We start from the raw sequence: 20,477 nt of genomic DNA, 5'->3' as shown, positions 1-20,477 counted from the left end.
ACTTCAAACAGTTAGAATATCCAATTATTGATCTAAATTATCAACTATTGCTATTGCAAAAAGTTACAAGAAGGTCGAAGCACTTCGAAGGTCATTCAGCCATGAATATTCCATTGTTCCTTCTCACCTATTTAAAAAGAGGCTTTTACGGCAAAAAGAGATTTGGGTTACAGCCCACATACAACAACTAACTGCACAGTAAAGACTTTGATGATAACCATAACCAACAACCACTAAGAACATGGCTAACCATCCACTAAGAGCATGAATGATTAACTTAGAACATGGATAACCATTTAACTTATACAAAGGATAAATACCATATAGGGTTCGAGATAACTACCAATCACTAGGAATAAACATGAGATAATCATTAAACCATTAAAGAGAGAAAAATGTGAGTGGATGGTTAAAAGAGTTTAATTTCTTTTCAACACATTTTGTGACTATACTTTGAACCTGCTCATTATGATCATAAATTCATCAAATGAACTTTAAAAAGCCCAGACACAACGTGCATCGACATCAATATTCAATTTTTGGCATTTGTATCATGTACATTGGCAAGCTGAAAGGAATCCATACAGTCCCAGTCACTTTTACAATCAGCGGCTATCTCATCAAAATTGAAATCTTTATCAAGCCCATATTCGCTATCTTGGGCCAATCCATTTTCTGATTGTTTAGCATCCCTAATCAGAAGCTCATTAAAACCATGTAAGATGTGAGGTTCTACCAACTTCCAGAACCATGTGGCATTGTTCCCCTGACAAGCTATCCAAAATACTCTCCCCTTTCTCTTAAACCTACAATCAAGAGATTTTGCTTTCAGTGTCTTGATTACTCGCTCAGCATCTTCGTGACTGCAATCCCTTAATTTGAGCAAAATATCACCTGACGAAGTTGTGTACCCCCCATACATATACCAGTAAGCTAAGACACGTGATGACAACCATCGATGGATGAGCTTGGGAATCACTAGCCGTCTCTTAGGCCAAAACTGGTCGGCAAAGAAACCAAAATGGGGATGTGCTTTCGAAGAAAAGTGACATGGTATTTCATCATTCCTATCGCTTATGTTGCCAAAGGGGGTTAACCACTCATAAAATCTCTCATATATATGAACCTTCAAGGCCCCATGTGCATCAGAGTTCTCATTGAATTCAAAATGGATCGTGTGATTCTTTTTCGCTTCGTCAGATTTGATTCGGGTACCACCTAAGAGTAAACCTATCAAAATTTCACGCTGCTCCTTGTCAAGCTTCAAGCTTAAAGATTTCTTGAGTTTCTTCCGGCTGAGGCTCAAAACATAATCGACTTTTTCCAGCAACGGGGGTGCAATGTTGTATTTCTTCTGACCCATCAGATCATAAATATCTTCAGCCTTTGCATATTGACTGGACGTAAGATAGGCCTCCAAGATGATGTTGCAAGCACGATTATTAGCACCAATTGCCCCATTTGACTTCATTTCATTAAACAGCTCCTCGGCTCTTGCAATCCTGTCATTCCTAACCAGAGACTCCAAGTAGATGTTGTAAGCAGCCTGGTTGGGATCGCAATTAGCAAGGCACTGACAAAATGCCCACTCCACTTTGTCATGCATTCCTAAATTGAAATACATATCCATCACATCAACAAATGAGGGTAACAAAGGTTTAAACCCGCTCTTTGTGAATTCTAGCATAAGGGTTTCAGAAATCCCCACTTCCTGGGATCTCGACATCACCTCAATGATCTTCTGGTATGCCACAACAGTCTCGCGTACTCCTTGCGCCTGCATCCCCCTGAATATCTCCAAGGATTTCATGGGTTGTCCCACTTTTGCGAAAACTTCCATTCGAAGGACAAAAGCTTGAGGAGGGGGGAGACTATTGGCTCCAGATTCCATCAGTTTGGCCCATGTCTTGTCGGCTTCCTCCACATCACCCTCCTTGGAACAGACCCTCAATATGGAAACGAGCATGTCTATGCTCTCCTCTATTCCTGCCTGTTGCATCTCTTTTCTCAGAGCCGCAATCCGCTCTCCGTTCACAACATCCTGATAGCTGTGGAGCCAAATCAGGCCGGCATACACATCCTCGTGGATCTCAAAACCACATGTCGATATGTTATGGAAAATGAATTCAGCCTGCTTCAGGTAATATTTCGATGTCCCACGCGGTTTACTCACGATGGCCCTGAAGAGAGCATTATGCAAGCTGAGGTTCGGGGTGTAACCCCCCAACTGAACCATGCGATTGTAGATGCTGCATGCTTCCTCCAGGCAGCCTTGGATGGGTGCTCCAATGTAAGCAACCGTAAGTATGTGGAACGTAGACTCGTGGGGCACGCGGCCACGCCTTATTATATCATCAAACACTTCTCGGCATTTGGCAAACTTGCGTTCCTTGCCCAGATAATCCGCCAGCTTAGTGGCCAGGGCAAAGTCAAATCGGAACCAGTGCCGCTGGATCATCCATTTATACACCTGAAACTCAGGGGATAAAAATGATATTCCTCAAAGAATTGCTCTGGAAATGATAAGTAACCTCGACACAATGAACCAATCATCATCCCAGAAAATAAACTTTTAAGATGCAAAATGGAGATTAAACAAATGTGTTATGAGCTAATTAAAAAAAAAACAGCCCCCAACCAATGTGAGTAGTACAAGTGAACCCACTTGCTGCCAAGGGTCCCTTTCCAGACAAATAGAAGCAATCACATACATTCACTGGAAAATATGGAAAATGGAGTCTTCCTTTCTGTGAGATAGAGAAAGAAAGCAATGTTTTGTAATGGTGGTGACTGATATTTACCTTGAAGCTGGTGTCATTGTCGCGAATGCGCATGAAGTGGAGGATGAGATAGGTGGTGTCTTGCTGATTGATCCAGCTGCGCTGAGCGTTGAGTACTCGGAGGAGGGTGGGAGATTTGTAAGAGGGTAGAATCTTGCAAAGCCAGGCCACTTTGGACCTCCTCCACTGCTCTGGAAGCTCATCTAACTCTTTCACTTCGACTACCTCTTTTTCTAGAGCATTGGCACGGATGCGGACTTGGGCCTGTGCTGTCAGGACCTGGACCTGGGCTCTGAGAAAGTGGCTCCTCCTGCTGCTGCTGCCGCTGTTGAGCGATGATGAGAAAAAAAGAGATGAGCCGGGGTTGGAAGTGAAGGAGGAGGGTTGAAGAGGCAATTGGAGTTCGGGACAGAGAAGCATCTCCTTTTGCCCACTGCAAACCACCATCTTCATCTTCTCCTTCCTGCCCTTTCTTTCTTTTCCTTTTCCCCTTCCCCTTCCGGTTTTTAAGAAAAGGACGAGCATACATCAATGGCAGCACGCACCCATGGCAAAGAAATGGACGTCTTAGAGAGGGGATTCACAAAATACATGTTAGAACTTAGGGCTTCTGCCTTATTTTCTCAAAACCTTTCCAAACTCTCAGAATTTTGAGTTATCGGTGAAATTTGATGAAAACCAACGTTGGATGGACAGGCCGGCGCGGGATGAGCTTACGACAGAAACATATTTTAAGCTAAAAGAATTCTTTTGGAATGGTTCAGGGGACAAAGTGAGATTTTTTTCCTATTGATTCAATCGGTTCTTACCTTGAAATGGAGTGGTTAATATAAGGTTGAGGCTCTAAATTCTAAACAATCAAAATTATATAATGGGTACCTCTAGAATAATTTCGAAATATAAATTTGGAAAATTATTGTCAATATATTTATATTTTATTATAATCAGAAAAAAAAAACTTCAATTTTTCAAAACCTCGTCTACATCTTTTCTCACAATTTTCGGATTTTTTCGAACCAAAATAACTTTAACGGAAGTCTTTTACCGTAATAGGTGCTAAGCTTTACAATAATTGAAATACCATAATAAGTTGAAGAAGTATTACGGTAATTAGAATATCATAATAGTTTGAAGTAGTATTATGGTATTTTAATTGTTATAATAGCGTTACGGTACTTTAATTACCATAATAGTTTGAAATAGTATTACAATACTTTAATTGATGTAGTAGTATTACGGTACTTTAAATACCGTAATAGTATTATGGTACTTTAATTATCGTAACATTTTCCCTGTAAATTACAAACGCCTATTGGTTGAAAAGCTTCAAATCGAAATTAATACCAGGGCTACCCCTTTCCTTCCGGCACTATGTGAACTTGCTTTGGAAGCACGTAATCTTCACTCTTAGAATGTAACGATACGCTTTTAGGATGAACCTTGGCCAAGATTTCACATTCTCTGTAGTATTTTTAGTCTTAGAGTTTTAGTCGGGTTTCTTTGGGTCATGGGCATTTGTAGAAAGGAAAGAGAACCTGAGAACATGATTTGCTTTAATACATAACAACATTTGCAGAGACCATGATAAATAGCATAATTTATAAAAACGAAAAAAAGAAAACTAATTTGGATGAGCAATATTGTGTAAAGCAAAATCGACATCAGAAAATGATGAGAAAAATTTGACGGAAGAAATCATGACCTCTCTCTCTCTAAAGAAGAAGTGATGATCTCTCTCTGTAAAAAGCTCAACAGAACACGTATTTTATAGAGTGGGTAGAGAATTACCAGAGAGGAAGAAGGAAAGTAACAAGAGAGAGGGACGATGCTGCTTTGAAGTACAATAGCTTCAAGGGATATGAGACTTTCAGAAGTAATATCCATCTACAATATTACTCAGAGGGTGTGAGACCCACCCATTGTTATGTTTTTTAACCAGTATACATTTTAATTGGATAAGTTATAGACAGAGAAAGTAACAGGCCTATCAAGCATAGAGAATTTTGAGAGATACTCATGATTTGATTTCGACTAAAATTTTTGTGAGTTTTTCAGATAGAGATTCTTGAAGAGATGTGTGCCTTCCTAAGGAATGGCAAGTCGCGAATTGTGGTTTTCGCTCTCTTTCTCTCTCCCTTAGTGGAAATGGTTTATCTATGTAAGCCTTTTTCTTCATTATCCTGCTGGTTATGAAAATTGAAAACATTACGGTACTAAGATTGTTGTAAAGAATGTGGGAACCTTTCCGGCAATTTAATTATCGTAATTCTTCTACATATTATGGTACTTTAATTACTGTAATGATCTTTCAACTTATTACGGTATTTTAATTACCGTAAAGCTTAATATGTTTTATGGTAAAAAGATTACCGTAAAAGGTATTTTCGTCCTAAAAAAGTCAAAAATTGGGAAAAATGGTGTGGACGAGGTGTTTGAAAGTTGGGTTTTTTTTTTCAATTTTATTAAAATATAGGTATATTAGCGATAATTACCCTCTAAATTTTCAGTAGCAAAAATTTTATATAATGCTTTGGTTATTTTAATCTCTAATTATAAAATGTAAAGTTCAATGTAGATTGAGCATAGCTATCAACACTTAAAAGTTAAAACTATTGAAGATTGACGGCCCAAATAATATATTACAATCTATACTATTTATTAGACTCGAAATTCACTTTTTTTCACCTCTATACATCTCGAGGTTGAAATCATCGAATTGATGGTTTTTGACATCAAAACAACGTCTGCCGTAGATTTTTGAAGTGCGCCTTGATTTAATTATTTGGAGACTAAGCCATACATTAATTTTTTTTTCTTTCATAATTCGGGGGGCACTCGAAGTTCCTGTAGTTCTTGTGTAAGATGGCCTTTGCCTCCGTTTGTCCATGCCACAATATTTACACACCTTTTACACAATGTACATGCATCGGGGAAGGCAAGAGAGTTTATATGTGTTTATTCTTAGGACCCGGTTTTTATGCGGTCAAGCTCGCATATGTAATGCGGGCCTCTAAATAAATCTATTTTTGAAATAGATTTTAAGACTTAAATTTTATGGACATGTAATCTCTAACATGGAGATCATGAATATAATAAATAAATAAATTTAAAAAACTAAAAATAATAATTCTAGTGAGAAAACATTTGGCCCGTTAATTTCCATTGCTTTTAGATAGAGCACCTACTTGCATCCAACTTTAAGATGGATGCTTTACACTTTTTGGACCGCATATGTAGAAATGCGGTCCGGCTTGCATGAAACATTTTTCTTTGTTCTTATATGGAAAAAGTTTATATATTGGTGAAGCCCTAAGCAATAAAATTAGGACCAACTCAATAATTGATTATAAGAGGTTGTTTTGATGTGGTAAGGCACTAAATTTGATCATATCGACCTCAAAACATATGAACATGAACAAATTTTGATTTCAAGTCTTGAAAATGGTGCATCTTGTTATGTATTATCTAGACTATCAATTTTCAAGTGTTCATAGATCTGCTCAATCTACATTATTTTCTAATCTCTAGATTTGATAATTAGATATGAAAATAAATTTTTAAACCATCATAAAAATTTTTGATACTAAAATACTATATTTTGGTGCTATTTGAAAGTATGCTTACTTTGATCGTTTAGAGCCTCCACCTTATACAAACTACATCCTTCTTATATATAAGGAAAAGTAGTTTGCGTCAAGGGACACGCATCTACAATAGCATCCCCCAAACACATGTAGCATCCATATCTATTTGTGTTTTAAATTTTTTTTTTCAAGTTATTGCTTATCATTGTTGAGATTATACATTTCTCAAATTTTTGAATCCAAAATATATCTCTAAAATGGTTTTCAAAGAGATGACTCATTTGAATAGGTGAGTCGGCCGACTCATAGAAACCCTGTCCTGTATATAAAGCATCATATAGTTTGGGAATTAGGCGGCGCACAAAAAATATATCTAGCTTCAGTGATAGGTTTGGTGCAATAGTTACAAAGTCACCAACTTTATAAGGTAGCATAAAATCAAAATGGTATAAGTTTACTAATAAATTTTTATTTTTCTTTACAAACCTTATGAACTTTATTAATGAATCCTTACAAAAAAGGAGATTACATCAGAGGAAACAAAAAGAGAAAATAGAGGGTGCGCCTCCTTTAGTAAGAAAGTCTACCAAACAATTTGCTTCCCTATAAACATGAAGAAAGGCAATGATAGTGGTTCCACTAAATCCATAATCTGAAACCAACACGACCTTAACCCCATAGAACCTGACGATCCCTGTTACACCACTGAATGACATTCATAGAATCACCGTCAATCACACATGAATTAACAATCTTTATAGCAGTAAAGATCTTCAACCCATCAAAAGCAGCTAGAAGCTCTGTATGATTTGTAGTGGCTATACCACTACTTGACCCTACAAAAGTAAATATCACCTCACCAAACCCATCACGCAACACCCCTCCTATGCCTGCAACCCTCAGGTTCCCAAGGGAACTCCCATCAAAATTCAATTTGAAACAGCCTAAGGATGGTGTTACCCACAAGTTTCTTGGTCTAACCTTATAGGTACTCATCAGAAAAAGATTATGCAAATTTAATAAAATATCAGGTTGCGAAATCCCCCATCCTTCTTTAGTAATTAAAACCCAACGCCAGATGGATACTTTAATCAATGATAGCACTCTCTCAAAAGGTAGACTAACATCGTAAAAAATCTGTCTATTCCCCTCTTTCCACAATTCCCATAACATTGCCCCCTTGCTGGTAGATGTTGAAAGGTTAACCGTGAAATAATACCAATCACAGATTGGGGTAGTAAAGAATTCACCCTAAGTAACCCAAATAGCCAATACCAAATCCTAGAAGCAAAATGGCAATGAATAAACAGATGGGACCCAGATTCTACTTTCTGTTTACACATGAAACATATTATGCATCTTGTTTACACATGAGACATATATTAGGCAAAATTTTGCCCCTTTTATCAAATTATATACCGTCATAATCTTATCTTGAGAAGCCAACCATATAAAGATTTGAACCTTATAAGGAATTGACCACTTCCAAATTTGAGCCACCGCTGGTATAGACCATCTCCATCAATCATTAAGGAGAAGACGGTAACATGATTTCACTATAAAAACACTGTCACTTTCCATCTCCCAAACAATTTCGTCCTCCCCTCTGTGAGATAAATATACTCCCTCCAACATACCCATCAATTGATTCCATTGGGATAAAAGGCCTTCATTCAGCCTCCTATATGGAAGATTAATATTCCATGAGATCATACCACCTCTAATTTCCGCAACCTCTGCTATTTTGGCATTAGGAAGACTCACCTTTAACTAATAATAATTTACAATTGTATAAGTTGATCATATATTCCCTTGGATACATGATCCTTCGTACCGATCATGCGTCTTTGAATTCAATAAATGGACTTATGGGGTAAGGGGTAAAATTTGTAAAACACTATTATTAGTCGATTTTCCACGTAATTTTATTTGTTTCAATCTCTCATTTATATATTGAGATACCAAAAAGCATTGAACATCACATAACTAAGAAGCAAAAGAGGCAAACATATGATGGCAAGATGAGGAACCCTAATCCTATCCCAGAGAGGAGTATTTTGATATTAAGGCGAAGAGGAGGCTAAGAATCCCCCCTCAAACTAGAAGGACACTTAGGAAAGTGTCTGCCACCACAACTTCTACTGCTACTTACTTGCAAGCTAAGGAGGCAAGGTCAAGGTAGGATAGGGGCTTATTTCCCATCAAGGACAACACCAGGGTCCCAACCAACCATAAAAAATATATTGGTTGGGAAGCAAACCATAGAGAGATGAATTTGTCTATAGTCCGGTGGATGTATCATTGTATTATCTCTTTCAATGCCCTCAACTACGTTTATTTCCAGCATATGTTGGATACAAAGGCATCTGTAGGCATGGGGTATAAAGGCCCTTCTATATTAAAGAATGTGGAAGAGGTTAAAGTGTTCACAACCAAATATAGGGCACTACGGAAGACATATGGACGTTTTATCATGGCTGATGAATAGAAAGATAAAAAAGGTATACAATTAATTAATTTTTTGGAATATTGTCACAAGGGAATAGTTTGCTTGAGGTCGGTAGATGCCTCAACGTAATCAAGACTGCGTAAGAATTACTTAAGTTATTTAAGGATGTTGTTGAGGAAGTGGGGCCAAAGAAGGTGATTCAGTTTATTATAGAAAATACCGCCGAATCCTCCCTTTGGGGGCGATTGCTACAAGCCCATTATCCCTCTTTCAGACACCTTGTGCAGCCTATTGTATAGACTTATGCTAGACGATATAAGAAAGATGGATTATGTTAAACAAATTGTAGATAATGCAAAGGACATTACAAATTTTATCTACATCCACTCATTTGTCCTCAATCTTATGAGGAAGTATGCAAATAATAATGAGTGACCAATGCCGACAATAACTAGATTTGCTACTAATTTCCTCACATTACAGAGCATGTCGAATCAAATGAATGGCCTGAGAGCCATAGTCATGTCAGCAACATGGAAGAATTCTATATGGACCAAGAAGACTAGTGGGAAGGAGAAGGCGGATTGGGTTTTACGTAATAGTTTTTAGATTAATATTAAAAATGTAATTCAAATTATAAAGCCCATAGAAAGTTTTTGAGAAGATAAGTGATTCTAGGCATGCCATGGAGTACATATATGAGGTCATGGATAGGGCAGATGTAGCTTGTAAGCAAAGGAGGACCCGACATGAGAAAATACTGGGACATAATTGAAAAAAAATGGGAAGGGCAATTACATCGCCCTAGACATGCAGCTGGATATTATCTAAGCCCCCAATTCTTCTACAACAAGGACACATCAACCCATCCTACGGTCTTGAAGGGGCTTGCAGACCATGGTGGAGAACTTATACTTTGAAACACATATGCAACTATGCCAGTGAAGGTCAGAGAGAGTTGTGACAATATCAAAATGCATCAGGAGTATTTGGGCGATCATTAGCAATTGCTTTGAATGGTACAATCCTCCCAGATAATCCATTTTATGAAGTCGTTATTAATTATAATGTAATGTATTTTTTCTTGTGTATTTCTAGTTCTCTAATGTATGCTATTTAATACCACTTTCAAGGCTTGGTGGGAATAATTTGGTGGAGAAGTTCCCAACCTTAGGAATTTTTCCATCTGTATTCTATATCAAACTTGCAGTGCAAGTGGATGTGAGAGGAATTGGAGTGTCTTCCAACGTATCCACACTGATAAGTGAAATAGGTTTGAACACAAGTCTCTTAATGACTTCATTTTTGTAAAATACAACTTGAGCTTTTAAGGGAAGTAATAAACTCGTGTCCTTTATTTTTTTCATTATGCATTTTAATTATAAAGTTCTAGAATTACTTCTATTTATGTGTAATCTTTGCAAAATTATATTGTAGGAACAGAAGGAAACTAATGCCTTAAGCCAAATTGACTTAGAGAGGATCCAAATTATGAAACAATGGGTTGTCGAGAAAGAGAGGCCCGCTCTTCAAGGTGCTAAGAGCATCTAGATAATTGGATCAAGATGGAAACACCACTATCATCTTCAAAGCCTTTTCCCAACTTGATGGAACCATCATAAGAGGGTAAATTTTTTATTTAATAATTATATGTTTTAAGGTTTTATGCACACTAAGGATATAAGTTTGTATCCTAATATTCTCATAGGTGTAGATGATGATGATTTGGAGGTCAACAATAAAGAGGCCAATGATGAGCAAAGAAATAGAAATGAAGTCAATGAAAAAGACTTGATTATTTTTTACCGCACTTGTGTTTTGCAATATTCTAATTGTAAGAAGCTTTTAAGGCCTATAGGTTATAGATTGTGGAGCGGTGGACTTGTGGTATATTTATTTTCTCCCTATTTATGATTGTGGTTCATAACTAATATTTTTAATAATATATTATGAGCCTTTTGTTTTGTATCTTCTTTAAAATTTGAGTATTGTATTATTAATCAGTATTTCTTCTTGTTTGAGGAGTTATGTTTCTACTATGTTTTGAATTATTCTTAATATTTTTTATTCTTCCTTTCTTTTTTTTTTTTCCATATTTTTCTCTATTTTTTCAATTATTTCCTTATTTTACTATTGTTATTAATTTTTTAATTTCTTAGAAGGGTCCAACTAGTGAACCAATCAGGTTCAACTCGTACAACCAATGGTTTAAAAAACGGATCGGTGACCCGGATCGGGCTTCCAAAAAACCGATCCGGATCGGCGAATCGGCGATCCGGATCGGCGAATCGACGATCCGGATCGGGAATCGGGTGAATCGGTCAGAATAAAGCTTAAAAAAAATTCGAAAAAATTATTAAAATTCATTATAAATATTTTTTTTTAGGAATTCAATAAAAAATGAGGGTACTCCATTAAGAATTTTCATGTTTTTGAATGAATATGCGAATATTGATATGTTCTTTCCCTGCATGAACCGCCATTCAGCATTTAATTTACAGTATTTCGTGCTCATCCCTACACTGTTGCTGTTGGGACTCGATATGTGAATAATATGGTTGGGATAAGGTGGCCTCAGAATCATCATCTCTCTCGTTTTCTCTTTAAATAATATGGATTAAAAAAAAAAAAACAAATTTTCAAAAAAATCGATCATGGGTTAAAAAAAAAATCACAAATTTTCGAAAAATTCTATCATGGATTACAAAAAAAATTTCGATCATGGATTAAACAAAAAAAATCACAAATTTTCAAAAAATTCAATCATGGATTACATAAAATTCGATCATGGATTACATAAAATTCGATCATGGATTAAAAAAAAAAAAAAAAAAACAAACAAAAAAAAACAAAAAATTCAATCGTGGATTACAAAAAAAGAAAAAAATAGTTCGATCATGGATTACAAAAAATTCAATCATGAATTACAAAAAACTCTATCATGGGTTACAAAAAAAGCAAAAAACAAAAAATTCAATCATGGATTACAAAAAAAAAAACAAACATTTCGATCATGGATTACAAAAAAAAAACAAACATTTCGATCATGTATTACAAAACATTCGATCATGGATTACAAAAAATTCTATCATGGGTTACAAAAAAAAAAAAAAAACAAAAAAATCGATCATGGATTACAAGAAAAGAAAACAAACATTTCGATCATGGATTACAAAAAATTCTATTATGGGTTACAAAAAACCAAAAAATTCGATCATGGATTACAAAAAAACAAAAACAATTCGATCATGGATTACAAAAAAAAAAAAAAAAAAAAAAAAAAAAAAAAAAAAAAAAAAAAAAATCCGTACGGAATCGCCGATTTACTGTCCGGACTCGCCGATTCCGTACAGTAAATCGGCGATTTCACTGTACAAAATCGTCCGGTTCTCTCTAGAACCGGACGATTTCCGATTTTTTGGGCGATTCGGTCCCTTTTCACGATTTCCGAGTCGAACCAGGCGAGTCCAGTTCGACTCGGCGTTTTTTAAAACGCTGCGTACAACCAAACCGTTGCCCTCACTGATTTGTTTCCCAGTCCCGCCATAACAACATTGTTCAAAACATACAAGCGAGTTGCCAAAACTTTTTATTGAAAGGGATAAGCATGACAATAAAACAGTTTGTAGCAGAGGGCAACATCATATACTTCTATTATTTCTGGTATCTTTCATTTGTCTCGGATCTTTGCATTTTCTGGTGCAACATAAAAGGTGATTGGCATTTCATAGTGGAATTCAACCTACAAACATACAGATAACCTAGATGAAATCCATATATTCCCATCTATTAGTCAAATTTCCCTCCATTTTATTTTGTTTCCTTGGTAATTATCTGTAAATTTGTTGAAGTTATTGGTTTATATACATTTTATTTGCTTTAAACCTTAGGGTTATTCATGGTTGAGTTTTTAAAGTTGTCATTTTATTTTGTCTCGTATCTCTGCACGCTCTTTCAAAACTTTGGTCAAAATCATTAAGGGGTTTAAAATATTATATATAAAATTAGATGGTCTACTTTTGAATACTCATCTCACTCTGGCAACTACTTTAAAAATATCTTAAAAAATGCCCATTTTGCAATTGCAGGGTTATGAACCTTGGACAAGTTATGGGGTATTTCAATAATTTTTAAAATATTTTAATACTCTCGTAATTTACTTGGGGCTTCTTAGATAGGTAATATGACTAAAATGCACATGTTTATTTGAGATTTCCCACACCAAACCAGAGAAATTTGGACAAATTTGAAGATATTTTTTAAGAGTTACTGAGTTGGAACGAAAATTTAAAAGTAATCCCTCTACTTTTAAGTGGAATATTTAACCTCTAAATGATATTTTTCTAGCAAAATAAAGATTAAACAAAGACAACAAAATTATTGGCCAATTAGTTATAGTTTTATAATCCTAAAATTTCAAAAAAGAAAAACTTTTAAATAAGTGATAGTTCGTATGAGCATAATGATCCTTATGAACTATCACTACTTTCAAAAGCTTTTACGTGGATTAAGCTTTTGCTTGCTTACCATGCCACGTCCTTTAGTGGACGTGGTTTTCATTTGATAAAAGCGGACTTTTAATGTGACACCTCATACATGAGGTGGACGTGTTTAAAAGAAATTAAATAGGACGATAAGTAAGACGTTGGCTAACAACTTCTTTCTCGCTCTCCCTCTTACAAACACAGTGAGCTCCTCTCTCTAGTTTAATTTTTATCGAAAGCTCCCTCTCAAATATTTTAGGTAAGTGACTTCATTATCTTGAAAAATAATCTGTTTTTTTTTTTAAATGAAATGAAATAATTATTTCTACTTATTATCATGAATTTTAGGCGCGATAAATTTTATGCGCAAGCAACCTCATTATTTTGAAAAATAATCTTTTTAATAAAATTATGATATTAGAAATTTTAAATGTTGTAAATAATTCTTACAAATAAATTTATTTATTTATTTTTCTTGTCTATTGTTAGAAAATTTTAGAAATAAAAGTATTCGAAATAAATGTGATAGTTCTGCTTTTACTAAAATTATGAGATTTCTTTCTACGGTTTTTGAATATTTAGACATTATAAAATTTATGTGCAAATGACTGCCTTATCTGAAAACTGATATTTTTACAATTGATTATAGCATTATCTGTGAAATGTTTATTTGCGAATTGACATCCTATAAATTGTGATAATTACGTATTCTTGAATTTCTATAAGAGTTTTTCTATACATTGACAATTATGCTACAATATCTTTACGAACTGCTACCTTTCTAAATTTGAGCCCAAAATATTTGATTGTTTATTTTTGAAATGTTATTGAAAGTGACTATTATTAATTGTTTCAGTGAAATTCATATTAATGATTTCAATGATATATTGAGTACATGATATTGCTGCTTTCGAATGTTTAAAGAGATTTAGAAATACTTTAAGTATGCAAGTGGACTCATCCGGTTCGCCGGTGAGGTATAAGTGGACCTATCTGGGATGCCGGTAGGGATTAAGTGGACTCATCGTCGGTGAGGTATAAGTGGATCTGCAGGGATTAAGTGGTCTTATCTGGGATGCCGATAGGGATTAAGTGGACCCATCAGAACGCTGATGGGGTATATAGGTGATGTACTTGGGACGCCAGTAGGGTATTTTCTGAAATCATTTGAATTATGCAATGCCGTTAAAATGTTACATGCATTTCAATTATTCGGATTATACTTAATTATGCATTTTTTGAAAGTGAAACTGTTAATGCATTTATGTTAATAGATCTCTTTTTTGAAAATATTGATATCTTTCAATCATGATTATTTTTAGGATTATGATGATCACTTACTGAGTAGCCAAACTCATCAAATTATGGTAAACATTTTTTCAGGATAACTGTGGTTTCATTTTGCGTGCTCGTCAGGATCAACTCTGGAAGATATTGTAGTTGTGCTTAAACTTTCTTTTGTTACTTTATAAGAATTCGCCACTGTAAATTTGTCATATTAAGAGATGTATATATGTTTTGACTGTCACATCTCAGGAATATCAGTATTGTAAATTCTTGGGGCGTGACAAATATGGTATTAGAGCAATAGGTTTAAGATTATTAGGAAATTTAAAAAGAATGTACATAAAATCACATTTAGTACATGTACAAACTGAGACGAAGTCAAGATCCAGAATAGCTGAAGCTAATATGGAAGGAATTCACAAAGCCTTGGAAAATATGGTTGCTCTAATGCAACATCAGATGGAAAACAACAATCCACCCAGGTAGTCAGTTACGGGAAATGGCTGGAGTAATATCGAACAATTAAAGAAATTGAACCCACCTTCTTTTAAGGGTACTGTAAACCCACTGGAAGCCGAAGGATGGATTATGTAATTGGAGAAAATATTCGAGGTTATGGAATGTCCTGATGATAGGAAGGTGGCATTGACAGTTTTTATGTTAGAATGTGAAGCTCAACATTGGTGGCGAATGACAAAAGGAGTTTTGGTCAAAGAAAATAAACCCTTGACTTGGGAAGTATTTCTGGAGGCATTTAATGAAAAGTATTTCCCAGATTTTATTCTAGACAAAAAAGAAATGGAATTTGTGGAATTAATCTAATGAAACAGGACAGTAGCACAGTACGAGGCCAAGTTTACTGAATTGGCTAGGTTTACATCACATATGATTAACAATGAGGCAAGAAAGGTGAAAAAATTTGAAAGGGGTCTCAGGCCAGCTATTAGAAGCAGAATATCAGTCTTGAAATTGAGAACTTATGCTAAAATAGTGGATCGAGCCCAAATTGTCGAAAAAGATTTTAAAGATTACCAAAAGACAAAAAATCAGAAAAGTCAGGTTAGACCCACACCATCTAATCGATATCAGTTTGAAAGGGCAAACAAGAAGCCAAGGCTCTTGCCACTTCAAAGCCCAATAGAACCATGTAAAAAATATGGGAAAAACCATGGATCGAGCCCTTGTTATTGGAATACTGGAGCCTGTTTTAAATGTGGAAAATTGGGGCACCAGATTAGAGAATGTCCTAGCTTATAGATGCAACAGCTTCCAAAGCAGGGAGAGATAGCTCAAAAGCCTCAGATGAAGGAAAGAGTATTTACCATCACCCAGCAAGACGCTCAGGCCTCAAAATAAGTGATCCAAGGTACTCTTATTATCTTTCAAAAAGTAGCTCATATTTTGATTACTCTTGGATCTACTCACTCATATGTGTCACCACACTTTGCATGTCACTTAAAGGTAGAACCAGAACAATTAGAATACATTCTAGAGGTAGGCACACCGATGAGAAATTCAAGTGACACCAATATAGTGTACAAATCATGTGTAATGAAGATAAAAGAAAAGGAACTGTTGGTTGATTTAATACTTCTAGAAATTCAAGATTTTGATGTAATCTTAGGCATGGATTGGCTTTCTGCATACCATGTAAGTATTGATTGGTGCAAGAAAATGGTTACCTTTATTATTCCGAATCAACCAGTATTTTACTTTAATGGTATCAAAGAAGACTCCCCATCATATTTAATCTCTTGTATTCGAGCTAATCTCCTCCTTTGAAAAGGGTGTCAAGGCTTTCTTGCCTATATCAAAGAAGATAGGAATGAAGAGATAAATTTGGATACCACTCCGGTTATCCGAGAATTTTCCGACGTTTTCCCTGAAGAGTTGTTAGGATTACCGCCTGACAGGGAAATTGAATTCTCTATTGAATTATTGCCAGAGGTAGCCCCAATTTCTAAGGCACCTTACAAAATGACACCTGCAGAACTTAAGGAACTTAAACAATAATTGGAAGAATTATTAGATAAATGTTTTATCAGGCCCAGTATGTCACCTTGAGGTGCTCCGGTACTGTTTGTTAAAAAGAAAGATGGGACCATGAGATTGTGTTTCGATTATAGACAGTTGAACCAAGTGACAGTGAAAAATAAGTATCTAGTACCTAGAATTGATGATTTATTTGATCAATTACAAGGATCACAAGTGTTTTAAAAAATTGATCTTAGATCTGGATACCATCAGCTTAAGATTAAAAGTGAAGATATTCCCAAGACAGCTTTCAAAACAAGGTATGGCCATTATGAATTTTTAGTCATGCCTTTTGGATTAACCAATGCACCGGCTGCATTTATGGATTTGATGAATCGGGTCTTTAAGCCCTTTTTGGATAAATTTATTGTGGTATTCATCGATGATATTTTAATTTATTCTAAGAATCAGAAGAAACATGAGCAGCATGTAAGAATGGTATTGCAAATACTAAGAGAAAAGAAATTGTATACCAAACTTAGTAAATGTGAATTTTGGCTTGAAAAAGTGACATTTTTAGGACATGTCATATCAAAGGGAGGTCTATCAGTTGATCCTTCAAAGGTTGAAGCCATTGTTAATTGGAAACAACTAAGTAATGTGACTGAAGTTCAAAGATTTTTAGGATTGGCAGGATATTACAGAAAATTTGTAAAAGGATTTTCTTGAATCGCAACCCCATTGACACAGAAAAATGTCAAATTCGAGTGGACAAGTGAATGTGAGGAGAGTTTTCAATAACTAAAATTTTGATTAACTTCAGCACCTATTTTAACAATTCCTGAGGGGAGTGGAGGATTTGTGATTTATAGTGATGGTTCACATAAAGACTTGGGCTGTGTATTAATGCAATATAGGAAAGTAGTGGCATATGCATCCAGACAGTTAAAATAATATGAGAAAAAATATCCAATTCATGACTTGGAACTGGTTGCAATAGTATTCGCTTTGAAAATGTAGATGCATTATTTATATGGTGAGCAATTCGAAATATACACAGATCATAAGAGCTTGAAATACCTATTCTCTCAGAAGGATTTAATATGCAGCAAATAAGATGAATGGATTTCTTAAAAGATTATGATTGTACAATCCATTATCATTCAGAAAAAGCTAACGTTGTGGCCGACGTTCTAAGTAGAAAATCTACGGGAGTCTTAGCTCATCTAATGATCCAAGAAATGATATTGTTAGAGTAAATAGTGGATTGGCATTCGGCTCCGTCCATTAATGGTGTGGTAAGTGTGATTGCCAACATTAAGGCAGAACCCCAATTAATCCAACAGATTCGATTTGCACAAAAGAAAGACCCTCAGCTTGTAACAATTGTAGAAGAGGTAAAGCTGGGAAAGAGAGAAGAATTCTCTATATGTAATAAGGATTTGCTAAGATTCAAAGGTCGGGTTTGTGTCCCGAATGATAAGAGTGTGAAGAAAGCTATCTTGAAAGAAGCACATCACTCTCGTTATACGATACATCCCGGAAGTACTAAAATGTATTAGGACCTGAAGAAAACCTTTTGGTGGAATAATATGAAAAAAGAGGTAGCACTATTTGTGTCAAAGTGTCTAACATGCCAGCAAGTAAAAGCTGAGCATCAAAGGCCCGCCGGGTTGTTGCAGCCTTTGCCCGTGCCAGAGTGGAAGTGGGAGTACATCTCTATGGATTTTGTCTCTGACTTGCCTAGAACAAATTCATGACATGATAGCATTTGGGTCATTGTAGACCGCCTGACCAAAGCTGCCCACTTTCTACCGATTCGCACGACGCACACTTTGGATCGACTGGCCTAGTTGTACATTAAAGAAATAGTGCGATTGCATGGAGTTCCAGTCAGTATTGTATCGGACAGGGATATTCGGTTTACTTCTAAATTTTGGACTAGGCTACAGTCAACCATGGGGACGAATTGATGGACTTACCTTTAGCACTATCTTTCACCCCCAAATTGATGGACAATCAGAGATGACCATCTAAACCTTAGAAGATATGCTAAGGGCGTATGTCATTGACTTTACAGGAAACTGGGATGACCATTTACCCCTGATTGAGTTTGCTTATAATAATAGCTTCCAAGCCAGTATTCAGATGGCACCATATGAAGCCTTATATAGAAGGAAATACAGGTCACCCATTTGTTGGGACGAGGTTGGTGAAAGAAAGCTTTTAGGGCAAAAAATTGTCCAGGTAACCATAGATAAGAGAACATTAATTCGAGAAAGGCTCAGGACAACTCAGAGTCGACAAAAGAGTTATACCGATAACCGAAAGAGAGATCTTGAATTTACGGAAGGTGATCGAGTTTTCCTAAAAATCTCACCAATAAAAGGCATTATCAGATTCGACAAGAAAGAAAAGCTGAGCCCACGTTACATCGGACCATTTGAAATCCTAGAAAGAATTGGAGGTGTCGCTTATAGACTTGCCTTACCGCCCAAATTGGTAAACGTCCATAATGTCTTCCATGTATCATCACTATGAAATACCTGCCCGACCCATCCCATATCTTGAAATATGAACCTCTACCGATCAGAAAGGACCTATCCTTCATTGAGCAGCCAATCTTGATACTGGATAGAAGGGTACAAGTGTTGCGCAACAAGGGATTCCTTTGGTCCGTATATTATGGCAGTACCATTCAAGAGAGAAGTCGACTTGGGAACGAGAAGACGATATTAGAGAAAAATATTCCTATCTTTTTCAGTAATCAGGTACACAAATTTAGATGATTAAATTTCTTTAAGGGGGGAAGAATGTAATAATCCTAAAATTTCATAAAAGAAAAAAAAGAAGAAAACAAACTTTTAAATAAGTGATGGTTCGTATGAGCATGATGGTCCTTAGGGACCATCACTACTTTCAAAAGCTTTTACCTGGTTTAAGCTTTTGCTTGCTGCCTTGCCACGTCCTTTAGTGGACGTGGTTTTCATATGATAAAAGCGGACTTTTAACGCGACACCTCATACATGAGGTGGAGGTGTTTAAAAGAAATTAAATAGGACAATAAGTGAGACGTCGCCTAACGACTTCTTTCTCGCTCTCCCTTTTACAAACACAGTGAGCTCCTCTCTCTAGCCTAATTTTTATCGGAAGCTCCCTCTCAAATATTTTAGGTAAGTGACTTCATTATCTTGAAAAATAATCCGTTTTTTTTTTTTAAATAAAATGAAATAATTATTTATGCTTATTAACATGAATTTTAAGCACGATAAATTTTATGCGCAAGCGACCTCATTATTTTGAAAAATAATCTTTTTAATAAAATTATGATATTCGAAATTTTAAATGTTGTAAATTCTTAGAAATAAATTTATTTATTTATTTTTCTCGTCTATTGTTAGAAAATTTTAGAAATAAAATTATTAGAAATAAATGTGATAGTTCTGCTTTTACTAAAATTATGAGATTTCTTTCTACTGTTTTTGAATATCTAGACATTGTAAAATTCATGTGCAAATGACTGCCTTATTATCTGAAAACTGATATTTTTACAATTGATTATAGCATTATCTGTGAAATGTTTATTTACAAATTGACATCCTATAAATTGTGATAATTCCGTATTCTTGAATTTCTATAAGAGTTTTTCTATACATTGGCAATTATGCTACAATGTCTTTACGAACTGCTACCTTTCTAAATTTGAGCCCAAAATATTTGATTCGTTATTTTTGAAGTGTTATTGAAAGTGACTGTTATTAATGGTTTCAGTGAAATTCATATTAATGATTTCAATGATATGTTGAGTACATGATATTATTGCTTTCGAATGTTTAAAGAGATTTAAAAATACTTTAAGTATGCAAGTGGACCCATCTGGTTTGCTGGTGAGGTATCAGTGGATCTGCAGGGATTAAGT

General features: G+C 35.4%; 1 protein-coding gene across 1 annotated transcript; it reads right to left on the bottom strand.

Moving 5' to 3' along the window:
• Positions 1 to 438: 438 nt before the first annotated feature.
• Positions 439 to 3,650, bottom strand: OTP51 (endonuclease). The gene is made up of 2 exons (XM_006838606.4): positions 2,802 to 3,650; positions 439 to 2,470 (listed from the first exon to the last, which is right to left on the bottom strand). Exons 1-2 carry the CDS (start codon positions 3,303 to 3,305, stop codon positions 533 to 535), a joined length of 2,442 nt encoding a protein of 813 aa, XP_006838669.2. The 5' UTR covers positions 3,306 to 3,650; the 3' UTR covers positions 439 to 532.
• Between the last annotated feature and the right edge of the window lie 16,827 nt (positions 3,651 to 20,477).

This window comes from Amborella trichopoda, chromosome 3, assembly GCF_054954075.1.
Source record: "Amborella trichopoda isolate Santa Cruz 75 chromosome 3, AtrichopodaSantaCruz75HAP2 v2.0, whole genome shotgun sequence".
Taxonomy (NCBI): domain Eukaryota; kingdom Viridiplantae; phylum Streptophyta; class Magnoliopsida; order Amborellales; family Amborellaceae; genus Amborella; species Amborella trichopoda.
Note: the sequence above shows the minus strand (reverse complement) of the source record. Positions and strands in the feature narration are given on the sequence as shown.

What these genes read in the sequence shown, in the direction of transcription:
- OTP51 (XM_006838606.4), bottom strand. Translation starts at nt 3,305, where the DNA reads ATGCTCGTCCTTTTCTTAAAAACCGGAAGGGGAAGGGGAAAAGGAAAA. An exon ending in ACAATGACACCAGCTTCAAG is followed by an intron (nt 2,471 to 2,801) that starts GTAAATATCAGT and finishes CCTGAGTTTCAG; the next exon opens with GTGTATAAATGGATGATCCA.